General features: G+C 42.7%; 1 protein-coding gene across 5 annotated transcripts in view; it reads left to right on the forward strand.

Annotated features, from left to right (window-relative positions):
- Nucleotides 1–13227, forward strand: part of NYAP2 (neuronal tyrosine-phosphorylated phosphoinositide-3-kinase adaptor 2) — a 142435-nt gene that overhangs the window by 67852 nt on the left and 61356 nt on the right. For all 5 annotated transcript variants that reach the window (XM_083506404.1, XM_083506407.1, XM_083506406.1 and 2 more), the window contains exon 3: nt 7809–8110. In XM_083506404.1, coding sequence (XP_083362530.1) covers nt 7809–8110 — 302 coding nt within the window. The remainder of the gene's footprint in view (nt 1–7808; nt 8111–13227) is intronic.

The raw sequence follows: 13227 nt of genomic DNA on the forward strand, positions 1-13227 counted from the left end.
GCACAGATGAGAACCTCTTTTACTGCACTATGTTTATGCCAAACAGATGATGCAAGTTGAGAAGCGTGGAGGAGAGAGATATAAATATGATACATTTTAGAAGACAAGACAAGAACAGATAGGGCAAAGATCTGGGGGTTGTACCCAGTATTCATCATATTTGCTAAAATTAATGAACACAACTTAAGCCCATTAATTTCCATAGTCCCACCATAAGAAGTTGAACTGTCCAGTTATCCCTACTCTCCATTTCCTATTCTTTAACCAGTTACTGATCTGTAAGAGGACTTGCCCTCTTATTCTAGGACTGCTAAATTTACTTGGGAATCTCTGGTGAGGACCTATCTTTTTTTTAAAAAAAAAAAACCAACCCTCAAGTATGGAATGTCTGCTGGCTTATTGGCATGTTTATTTACTCTCTCAAAGAACTCTTAATGTATGTCTGCAGAATCTGTGCTGATTCTTCTTAAGCAAGGCATCTTTTTATATGCTGGATAACTTGATCTTTTTAATAGTCTCCACTGTGAATTGTGAATTTAATAGTCTCCATTGTGAGCATGGAACAGTAAAATTCTAAGCATCAGGATATAAGATTGCCAGCATGAACTTTAGGAAGAAGCTCCTAAAAAGTGCCATGACCCAGCAAGAAAGTAGCAACTTCTTTCAGGGATGGTTTGATAACAGGTTGAATTTGAGTAGCATTTGTTGGCAATATTCCAGCAATAGAATGTTATGGAGCACTGATGGACTAGATAAGATTGTTTAGCGAGCCAGTGTGGTGTAGTGGTTAAGAGCGGTAGACTGGTAATCTGGTGAACTGGGTTCGCGTCTCTGCTCCTCCACATGCAGCTGCTGGGTGACCTTGGGCCAGTCACACTTCTTTGAAGTCTTTCAGCCCCACTCACCTCACAGAGTGTTTGTTGTGGGGGAGAAAGGGAAAGGAGATTGTTAGCCGCTTTGAGACTCCTGAAGGGGAGTGAAAGGCGAGATATCAAATCCAAACTGTTCTTCTCCTCTTCTTCCTTTGAACTATTTTATTTTAAAGTGCTGATTTATTTCTCAAACTACAACAAATAACAATATAACAGTGTGTTCAGGGCAAATCTTATCATTTGTCCAAATACAATATGAGTTACTGTTGAAACCTGCCAATGTTTACTTGAGTCCCCAAACAAACATTCAGAGGTTTACCATAGCTCTCACTCTGTCTCCAAAGTTGAACATATGATTTTTATGATTAAGCATCTTCGGGTGGCCAAATTCTTTGTGTTTATGTGGGCTCAGTTCACATCTGTTTTCACAACCCAGCTTTCACCATAGCTATAAAGAGCTAACCATAGCTGAGACACCTCACATAGTTGCAACCAGGGGTGCCAACTTGCCCCCCCCCCCACATTGAGGGGGCATGGCCATGTGATATGTCATGTGGGACATGCAGAGGGTGATCTCCGGGCTTGCTCATCCCTGCTGCCGCCCAGGTCCTAGGCTCCTGGGTGGAGGCTAGGATGAGTGTGGGCAATCTTTGCTTCACTTGACCCAGCCACAGCCCGGCTCCTAGGCTGCCAGGCTGCTGCTGGAACAAGTGAAGCAAAGGTCTCCCGTGTTTGTCCCAGTCATTGCCTGGCCCCTGGGATGCTGGGCAGAGGCTGGGATGCACCAGTGGCAGAGGAAGGGGGTGAGGGGTTGCGGTCCACCCCGGGTGTCATCACTGAGAGGGGGTGGCAAAATGAGTTGTTGTTTTCTAAGGGCTCACGAAACTTTTTAGGAGTGACATGGTGGCTTAGGCACCTGTAGAGGTTCCACGCTGCCCGAAATGGCAGCATGAGACTTGTGTCTGCCTACTGCCTCTCCCTCAGCCACCCGACAGCTGAAGAGGAGGCAGCAGAAAGGCTCCAAGCATCAGAGAGGCTTGTCTCGCCCCCATGGGCAGCTCACGCTGCCCCCAGCTGTAGGACATGCCCCCACACCAGGCACCCAAGGGCCTAGCTGCACAACTGGGGTGTGCAGTGGGCACCTGGTAGTGGTGGTGTGGCTGCCTAAATATTGGGATGTGCTGCCCCCTGCCCAAAAATATTGGGCAAGCTGAGGCTCCGTCCATCTTCTACAACCAGCACCTCTGGTTGCAACATCTTGCAATAAAGGTTGTTAACAGTACAGTATAGAAAATTTGAAGGCAGTAACTTTCTGCCTCCGAATGGGTGAGTGGCTCCCAATGTCAATTCACAATTGAGCCATTGAGGATGAAATATGGCTGCAATTCACTGAGACATTTTTTTTTATTTTTTTTTACACCCTGAAATTATATTGCATCAATCTTTGTAGTAGATTTTTAACATGGTGAATGCCCCAGCTTGAGTTACGTTCACAACTCGCCAAGACCCAATTCACCCATTTTTCTAACTTTTTGGAACATAAAATGAACCACAACACACTCCTGCATGCATTATTCAGCCAGCATATTAGCACATCTGTGCAGGAACTGGAGCGACTTGCAGGAGTCATTCCATGCCTTTAAAAGATCTTGTTAAAAACCAGTCAAAAATTGTGCAGCTCTACTTTGAAGTGTAAAGCAACTTGAAGGATCAAGAAGCATGTAAGTATGAATGAATTAGTTCCTGCGCAACAATGAAATATGCTTCTGCACATGATGGATCATGGATCAAAATATCCAGAAGGTATCCACTAGCTAGATAGGAAATTGGTGTCTCTAATGAAATGTATGTGGCACTTAAATATCAGGCATGGGTTCACAGAAGGAGAAAATAAATTTTAGACAAAAGGACATGAAACACAGAATGATGGTAAAGCCTGAGGCAAGAAACCATCATATTATAGATCTGAATTAATAAGAAAAAGCTCCGGGGCAGTGTATAAGGTAGAAACTGGTGGTCAGTTTAGAAAACAAATTGGGTCTGTAACATTCTGGTGTCATGCTAGTATCATATCCTGCATCAGCTCTTTAACATTTAAAGAAAGGAAATTTCCAAGACATCTTAAAATTTCTAAAGGGTGAAAATTGCATAATCGTATCACGTTCGGTTTACAGCTGCCTAATGAGGTTTCTGTCAAAATTTAGCAATGCCATCATACAGAAAAAGGGAGAATAAAATAATGAAACTCTTGGGCTCAAAGAAGAGAAAAGGGAAAATTCACAAACTACTGTACCCTCCTCAATCGCAAACAGTATTTAGATATATTGTTAAGTGGTGTGGTGGTGTGTCTGTTAGTCTGGGTATTATGGTGTGTGACACAATATGGCATTGAGGTGATTGGCATTTTGATTTAGCCTCTCTCTCCCCCCATACACACTCTGCTTAAACTGAGCTTTGTCCTGCTAATGTACCTGGAGTTGGTATGAGTCCCCTGGTAGTATCAGTTTTTAAACAACAGAAACAACAACAACAAAAATTGCACTTGCAAGTCACTTTCCCCCTGCAAAAAAAGTAACTGACAGGTAGTGCATAACTGAAAGCCAACATAACACTAAAACAGATTTAAAACTGAAAATACATTCATATTTAAATATAAAAAGCATATTTATGAAAGGCACTAAAGAAGGCCATGAATATCAAAACCCTCCAAAGGCCTGGCAGAAAAGAAATTTTTTTGCCTGGCAAATGGAATACTGATGGCATCGGTTTTGCTTTCCTGTCCCATAACCAAGGAGCCACCACTGAAAAGTCCCATTCTTGTGTTGTCCCACTCTGCACCTCCCTCAGAAGGGTCACACAGAGAAGAACCTCAGATGATGAATGTAGGATCCAGGTTGGGTCGTGTGGGAAGTGGCAACCATGAGATATTTCGGTCCTAAGCCGCTTAAGGCTTCGTAGGTCAGATGTGAAAAGTTTCTTGTTGCTAGGGGGACCACTCTTAGCTATATGGTTCTGATATCAGGGCCAGCCAAAACCAATAGACCACCTGGGGTTCCCAGATGGTGTTGGACTACAACTTCCAGCCAGCTGTCAATAGTCATGGATGCCAGGAGTTATAGAAGAAGAGTTTAGATTTGATACCCCCGCTTTATCACTACCCTAAGGAGTCTCAAGGGACACGGGTGGCACTGTGGGTTAAACCACAGAGCCTAGGACTTGCCGATCAGAAGGTCAGCGCTTTGAATCCCCGCGACGGGGTGAGCTCCCGTTGCTCGGTCCCTGCTCCTGCCAACCTAGCAGTTCTAAAGCATGTCAAAGTACAAGTAGATAAACAGCGGGAAGGTAAACTGCATTTCTGTGCGCTTCTCTGGTTCACCAGAAGCGGCTTAGTCATGCTGGCCACGTGACCCGGAAGCTGTACGCCTGCTCCTTTGGCCAATAAAGCGAGATGAGTGCCACAACCCCAGAGTCGGTCTCAAAGTGGCTAACATTCTCCTTTCCCTTCCTCCCCCACAACAAGCACTCTGTGAGGTGAGTGACACTGAGAGACCATCTGGGGATCCATGGTTGAATAACTTTGTAGCATGGGTATTTCAATCCAATAAGTTATTTAGGATGGCAGAATTCCAGCAGCGCCAAACATAGGTTGGAATCCAGCATTAGTCATTTGCAGAGTTTACTCAGAATAAGCACATCAGTTTCACTAGGTTTACTCTGATTATTACTAATGTTGAATATCACCCTAATCAGGGGTCAGCAAACTTTTTCAGCAGGAGGACGGTCCACTGTCCCTCAGACCTTGTGTGGGGCCGGACTATATTTTTTTATGGGGGGAAACAATGAATTCCTATGCCCCACAAATAACCCAGAGATGTATTTTAAATAAAAGGACACATTCTACTCATGTAAAAACACCAGGCAGGCGCCACAAAAAACCCAGAGATACATTTTAAATAAAAGGACACATTCTACTCATGTAAAAACACGCTGATTCCCAGACCATCTGCGGGGCCCATTGAGAAGGCGATTGGGCCAGATCCAGCCCCCGGGCCTTAGTTTGCCTACCCATGGGCTAATTCATCAAACCATAATGCTTATCATCATGAAGATATGAGAATGCAACACCTCAAAGCATGTGTTCAATAGTAACGTTCAGTAAGATTACTCTGGGGTAAGTGGTCTGAAAACTGTCCTCTTACTTTTCTTTCCTGACAAATGTTTTTCCCCACCTCCTCTTTTTAAAGTAACCTTTCCCATGCTGTACTTCAGCCGATCGTTTTTCCTTGTCATAAAAGCAGTTTGAACCTGACCAAGCCCAAATGAAAAGCTCTCAGGGGAATAATCCAAATATGCATTTCCATATATATTAATAAGCCACGCCACTTTTTTTTTTTTTTGGCAACTCGTATAATATAATTTTGAAACGAGCTCGAGCTTATCATCTGAACAGTAAGAGCACAGTCCCCTTTCTGTCAAAAGTAATGGAATGAGATCATCTACGCAATCATTTCTACTCGCTGTCTTCATTTTCCTTTACAGGAAAGTGCCACATAAATCTCACTTTCCTCCTCTTGCTACAAAGCAGGCTTCGGCTAGTCAGCCCTGCTATTTACAGTCGGGAAGATCAGATGAACTCTTTACATCACTGGGCAGGGCAAAACGAAGGCTGCGACAAAAAACAAAGCACAGGGAACTTTGGGGGGCTCGTGTTTGACTTCTGGTGATAATCTGTAGGTAATAGTGTAGGATTTACTAAATGCCAGATAAAAATAGAAGCAGTAAAAATTTAGTGAGTTGCTATATATATCTATATCTATAGATGATATATAGATATATAGATATATAGATATATAGATATATAGATATATAGATATATAGATATTTGCTTTCGTAGATTTTCACGGGTACAGGAATGCAGGTTTTGGTGTCTTCGGGTGTCTTCCCGTGTAAGAGTTGGGGTGTCTAGGCGACGTTTCGACGAGGTCTCACTCGTCATCTTCAGGCTGGTGCTTTCGGCTTCTTGTTACTGGAACAGAGCAGGATCTCAGTGTTTGAGTTCCTATAAATACTGTTCCTATAAACACCACACCCCCTCAACAGTATTTATAGGAACTCAAACACTGAGATCCTGCTCTGTTCCAGTAACAAGAAGCCGAAAGCACCAGCCTGAAGATGACGAGTGAGACCTCGTCGAAACGTCGCCTAGACACCCCAACTCTTACACGGGAAGACACCCGAAGACACCAAAACCTGCATATATAGATATATAGATATATAGATATATAGATATATAGATATATACACAGTGGTACCTCAGGTTACATACACTTCAGGTTACAGACTCCGCTAACCCAAAAATAGTGCTTCAGGTTAAGAACTTTGCTTCAGGATGAGAACAGAAATCGTGCAACGGTGGCGCAGCGGCAGCAGGAGGCCCCATTAGCTAAAGTGGTGATTCAGGTTAAGAATAGTTTCAGGTTAAGTACAGACCTCCGGAACGAATTAAGTACTTAACCTGAGGTACCACTGTACTCAGCCTCCATCAATTTGAAAATAAAATGCTGTGCGCATGCACCACTTTAGCTAATGGGGCCTCCTGCTGCCGCCACGCCGCCGGAGCCCGATTTCTGTTCTCATTCTGAAGCAAAGTTGTTAACCTGAAGCACTATTTCTGGGTTAGCGGAGTGTGTAACCTGAAGCATTTGTAACCTGAAGCGTATGTAACCAGAGGTACCACTGTACTTGTACATACAGTCAAGATCTAATGATTATTTTGCTCGCCCCTGGAAAAGCACTTCTGAGAAACTGGTCTCATTCTGAAAATAAAAGCTCATTGCAGATTGATTCTGCATTACACCACAATGTCCATTTGAAAACAGATTTAAGCAGTCCCAGCGCTTTCCTGATAATGTTGTGGGCGGGCATTATAGCAAGATCACAATCACTACTTCCTTCTTAATTTGTCTGGGGCATGTTTAGGGAGGGAAAGGCAGGATAAGCTCATCAGAAAGTGTGGGATCCAAACAGGGCTGTCTTAAACACATGCAGTGCCAGGGTGCAAAGATCCACCTGGCAACCCCCCCCCCCAGGTTGCCCAGTCCCAGGCATGCAGGAGGGCAGAGCTGGCCGGCCGCCTCAGCATCTCGCTGGCTGGGTCACCCCCAAATTCACGGCACAGAGCTGCCCGCAGCAGAAGAGCCCGCTGCAGCACTCTGACTGACAGATGGGCTCTTCTCTGGACTCAACTATCAGGCCCCGGACTCTTGGCCTGGCGCCCCTGAGAGCCCAGCACCCGGGTGCCCCACACTCCTAGCGCCTATGGGTAAGATGGCCCTGGATCCAAATGCATCTAGAATCATCTAGAATTCAGTGGTTCTCAAATGGTGTGGCGCACACTGGTGTGGCAGGAGACACTGGCAAGTGTGGCAGCAAAATTCAAGCACAATCAATATTATCTTTTGGGAATGATCCATGTTCTTATGTAGCTGCAATGTTTTATGATTTCTGAATGTCCATGATCATATCATCAATTAGTGGGGTTCTACGTTATAAACCCAATGTATTCCAATGTATTTCTTATCAATAAAACAAATTGGTGTGGTGAGAGCAAATTATTATTGTGAGTAAAGCTGGAAAATCTATTTCATGGGTGTTTAGGCTGGGTGGGTGCATGGGTGGAGTGGCAATAACAACGCAAATCTGAATCTATGCCATGTGTAAGAACTTTGTATTTTAACTAAAGTATAACTAGTTGCAGGGTGTGTGTGTGTGTGTGTGTGTGTTATAGGGTTATAGGGTCAAATAAGTTCAAAGCATTTTCTGTAATTCAGGGGTAAATTGCTTAACAGGAGAATTACCATTATTATTATTTTGTTAGGTATCCAAATAGCTTTATCAGCTTCATATATATGCATGTGTGTTTTACTTTCCTTACAGCTTAGGTGGTGAAGTGGTGAGAGGAAATGAAGGAAGCTACATTGGCAAGCATTTCCGCATGGGATTTATGACAATGCCCGCCCCTCAGGACAGACTGCCTCATCCTTGTTCGAGTGGCTTTTCCGTGAGATCCCAATCGCTTCATTCTGTTGGAGGTACCGATGATGAAAGCAGTAGCTGCTCCCGCAAACAACCCCCACCGAAACCGAAACGAGATCCCAATACCAAACTAAGCACATCCTCTGAAACTGTAAATGCTGGAACAACAAGTAAGGGTGGAAAGCTACCAGACCGAACTGAAGGTAAATGCTTAGCTTCTGTTTACTCTTGAAGGTACTATTATTTAACTGTTCACTTGTTAATAGTGTATTCCTCAAACTCCGAGGAGGTTCTGCACTTGGGTATTCTTCAGTTTCCATCACCAAAATGCAAGTGTTTGCATTCCTCATCCATTCCCAGCCAAAGCTAAATTCTCCTGTTATAACTGAACATTAAAGTTTAAATTTCTGAATGTAAAGCAAGTTTCTAAATGCAAATCCAAGTTTGCACTTAGTTCAGTACTCATTGACTTTATTGACAGTGATTAAGAACTATCCTAAAATAAACACACAGAATAAATAAATTGAAATATTACTTCTGTTTTCTAATTGTGTAAATGGCTTATGCTTACATCGCTTTGCTAACACCAAACTCCGTTCCAAATGGCCTCCAGGGTATCTTGATAGAAGATGTGCTGTAAATAGCGTTATAGTAAGACTTCAAACTCTAAAATATTGTATAAATACCCAGTGTACCTGAAGGAGCATCTCTACCCCCATCGTTCAGCCCAGACACTGAGGTCCAGCTCTGAGGGCCTTCTAGCGGTTCCCTCTCTGTGAGAAGTGAAGCTACAGGGAACCAGGCAGAGGGCTTTCTCGGTAGTGGCGCCCGCCCTGTGGAATGCCCTCCCATCAGATGTCAAGGAAATAAACAACTATTTGACTTTTAGAAGACATCTGAAGGCAGCCCTGTTTAGGGAAGTTTTTAATGTATGATGATGTTTTATTGTGTTTTTAATATTCTGTTGGGAGCCGCCCAGTGTGGCTGGGGAAACCCAGCCAGATGAGCGGGGTATAAATAATAAAAATAAAGTATTATTATTATTATTATTATTATTATTATTATTATTATTATTATTATTAATAGTCGTCGGAGCAGGCTCTACTCATTGGCTGCCCATGATTCAGCAGTTTAACTTTTGTTTTGGTGGGCTATCCTGCCTTGCAATGCAGCCGAGCAGGAAATGTAGAAGGTTGGCCACTGGGACGTGACTCCTTGCACCTTGTGAATGGAGTGCTATCTGTGAGGGGTTGCAACAGCCACCCAGCAAGAGTAGGGTATGGTGCCATTATGAACTAAGGTATGGAGACCACTGGTTCAAAAATCCCTCATCACCATGTAGTGTTACTGGGTCACCTTGGGCCCATCACTATCTGTCAACCTAGCCTACCACAGAGGGCTGTTAGGATAAAATGTGAAGGGCTACTTGGAGGAAGTGCCGGGTGATATAGGAAAAGATAAGGACCATTTGCATTCAAAACAGTAGAAAAAACATGATTTGTGCTTACTGGATTCTGATCCAATAGATGCCGTTGTGTCTTTCACTTGGAACAGATGTAGACCCATGTAGGCTTTTAACAATGCTTCCACATGTACACTATTTTTGTAATGGCACAATTGGCCAGTCACATTTCCTCCTCTGGGCAGCTCATCAACATGGATGGGATTTGAACAAGAGCACAACTCTCGATCAACTGTGTTTTGTTTCAATGGGGCTTAGGCTGAACATTTTCTTGGCAATTTTTACTCTTTGTGCAATCTCAAGTGAGCACCCTGCCTGGAAAAGGTACCTCTTGCTGCTCTATAATTCTCTCTCAGACAAAAGTGTTTCTCCTGCACTATAATCTCTCAAAGTGGTTGACTTATTGAGGGCATTTACCTTTTAGGAGAGGCAATTACTATACCAGTAATTGCTGCCCCCCCCCCCACACACACCAAAGCAACACCATTTTCTATCAAATCACTTCTACAAACCCATCCAGGATGCCAAACACCCATAGTGCACTCTTGCCACAGCAGAGAAATATGAGTTAGATCAGAAAAGAGTTGAAGCTGTCAGGTTTTTCTTTTGGGTGGGGGGTGTTCCCATCCTGCTTATGACCAACTAGTGTTTGAAGGACTTAAGATTTAGTAGAACGCAATATTCTTCTTGCTCATCAGCAGTTTATTTCCTAGCAATAGGCATAGTGGAAGTTGGGTTGCGTCAGATTTTCATTCAGCTATGTGATATCATCACAAATGCAAACTAGAATAAGGACAATACTCTGAACTGGCTAATATTTTAACCTTGTTTCACATCTGCAATTCCCATCTTTATAATAGAAACAGGGTACTGAATTTTGCAGACAGCCCATTTTTTTTTTGGTCCTGATTATTTTTGTTAAGTTTCCACTTCATTATACCTGCTATTGATCATTTAAAAAATAACTTCAGTTGTTTTCTGAGGTGCTAGAATACGTAAAGGAAGCACTTGACTCTGATTAAACAAATGCCTTACATTTATTTGTGCTGCTAACTAAGAACATTGTGGAATTTAGTGTGTTTTGATCTACATATCAATAGCAAGTTGAATACTAGATCCTGGAGTCATTATTGAAGAAACAACTTCAGGCATGTTAGAGGTTTCATTCAGGATTTCAATAGCACACATTGCAATCACAGAGATTGTACTTTCTGCTACATATCATTGTCTTTTACCATTTTGTATTTTGATTTCCTTAAAAGCCAACATTTAACGCAAACACTTCATACTGCATTAACTGAATCTGTACAGGAATCACATCCTTTGAGACCTATAGACAAATTAACATTCAAGGAAGTCGCAAACACTGCAAAGCATTGTCTGTTGGGTGTTAAAATATATGACACGTACTTAGCAGCTTGGGAATTATGTTGTGCTGAGAAACTGATTGCAAGCACTCGTAGTCAAGATACGCTAACCTGTCTGCGGATTGTGTGCTTAATTGTGCTGATAAGGGGATAAAACTCACTTTAAACATCCTCTGCTCTGTGTGTAATCTTTGCTCATTTATGTAGATTGGTGTGTGTGTGTATATATATATATATATATGGGTTCTGGACCACCCTATTCACTCATTAATTCCCAGTGTGTGCTCTCTCTCCCTCCCTCCCTCCCTCCCTCCCTCCCAATTATTATTTTCTTCACTTATTATTATTTCCAGAAATTCCTTCTACGTTCTTTTTCACTACGCGCCAAATATTTATTTTCATCCAGTTGCGGACATGCAGGGAATGTTTGGCAGATATTTGCTGTTTGACATCAAAATGACATCCAAAGCTATTTGACCTTTGCCTAACCCCATGTCCTCCATCAACTCTGCAGTGGCAAACTGGTATTTGTGGAGCTTAAGGGAGTTGGGTTCATACAAAAGCTGTGATGGGTGAGAAGGATAACACCAATGTCTCCAAATGTGGGATACAGTGCCTCTAGGTCACTGCCATTCAAGCTTCCTAAGCAGGGTGAAGCACAACCTCTGTGAAGTATCCATGGGATGCACTCCTTTAAATATTGTGGATAAGATGCTCAGAATAGAGAGTGCAGATCACCGCAAAACTACTAGGTGTGCTCAGTTTGGGGAATACAGGACTTGACTAATGGGTATAATAAACTACAGAGAAGTCTGTCAGTTATGCAATTGCTGTGAGGAAAAAGCATCCAGAACGATACATTAAAAAGAGAACACTTCCTCAAAATTATTCAGGTTTTCCTTTCCTTTCTGTGACCTGGCCATATTCACAAGGGGGGTTTCAATGGGCTTTTGCAATTCTGGTGCCTTTAGCTGAGGTAGGAAAATGTACACTGCTGCTAGGATGTCCTTTTAATTTGAAAATGGCTCTCCTCTGCTTGTTCACAAGCGCTGCAGCACAGTCTAAAGAGGCATTATTTGTGTCACTCTTGGTAAACCCCTTATACCTTGGTTTTCAAACAGCTTAGTTCTCGAAGGTTTTGGCTCCTGAACACCGCAAACCCAGAAGTGACTGTTACAGTTTGCCAAGTATTTTTAGAAGCTGAACATCTGACTGGGCTTCTGTGGCTTCTGATTGGAAGCTCCTGCAGCCAATCAGAAGCCATGCTTTGGTTTACGAACATTTTGGAAGTCAAACGGACTTCCGGAATGGATTCTGTTCGAAGGTACGACGGTAGCATGTAATATCTTCTGCTCAGCCAAAGCCCTGTCTGCACTCACAATATAAAGCGATATGGCTCCGCTGCTGTATAAGAACAAATTGCAATACAGCATATCTTTGAAATATACCCCCAGGAGCCATACCATGGACTCCTCAACTGCAGCAGCGGCATAATGCTGGTGACTCCTTAGTGTGGTGTTGTGGTTAGAATGCTGGACTATGACCTGAGAGGTAAAGGTTCGAATCCCCACTCAGCCACGACGCTGACTGGGTGACCTTGGGCCAGTCACTAACACCAATCAACCTCACAAGGTTGTTTTCTACATAAAATGTAGAGTTGAAGAATTGTGCATGCCGCTTTGAGCTCCTCGGAGAAAATTAGAATATAAAGCAACCACCACAGCAATATCATATTGGGTGGACAGACAAGTTTTCATCCAAACATCAATGATATGAAAACAGCTCTGGAGCTGAATGCACCCATGTTCCAGCTCCACTACCTCACCATAGGATAGTGCCATGATCTCCCATAGGATCCTACTTTGTCCATGCAAATCTTCTTCACACAATGAGGGGGAAACAAATCTGCCAATTAATGGGCTAACTCAGTTTCTCGTTTTTACAATCTTAAATCCAGTTCTCCGCGATTCTGCAGCAATTTGTGCTTTTTTATCCTTATAAAAATTATTCAGCATTTTACTGCAAACTTCTCATAATAAACACATGAAGTTTTGACAAAAAATGCAGAGTTTTGCAAACAACTTTCCTTAATTCAATGCATTATGTATATTATTGTCAATGACTTAGGCATTTGTACGCATACTTTGCCTTGATCCATGCATCATTGTACACTTTGCTCAGCTGGAGAACTGCATTGCAAAATTCAGAAAAGTGTGATTTTTCAAAGGATGATCATGTTTTTGTTCACAGATCGTTTTTTAAAAAAATGTGGATTTGGCAGGTTCACCTTTAAATGCAAATTGAATTGAGTTTCTTCCCCATTCCTACATGCAATCAAGACAAACTGCAGTGAAGGCCCTCGGGTCTCAGGCCTGAAATGATCAAATGTGAACTAAAATGTGCTTTGCTGGTTACCCTTCAACAAAACTGCATGTCCTGTTAATGTTTTTCTTTTCTTTTCCAAACTGCATGAGGTGGTGATGAGACAACC

The sequence above is a fragment of the Podarcis liolepis genome, assembly GCF_965112155.1.
Source record: "Podarcis liolepis genome assembly, chromosome: 5".
NCBI classification, from domain to species: Eukaryota; Metazoa; Chordata; class Lepidosauria; order Squamata; family Lacertidae; genus Podarcis; species Podarcis liolepis.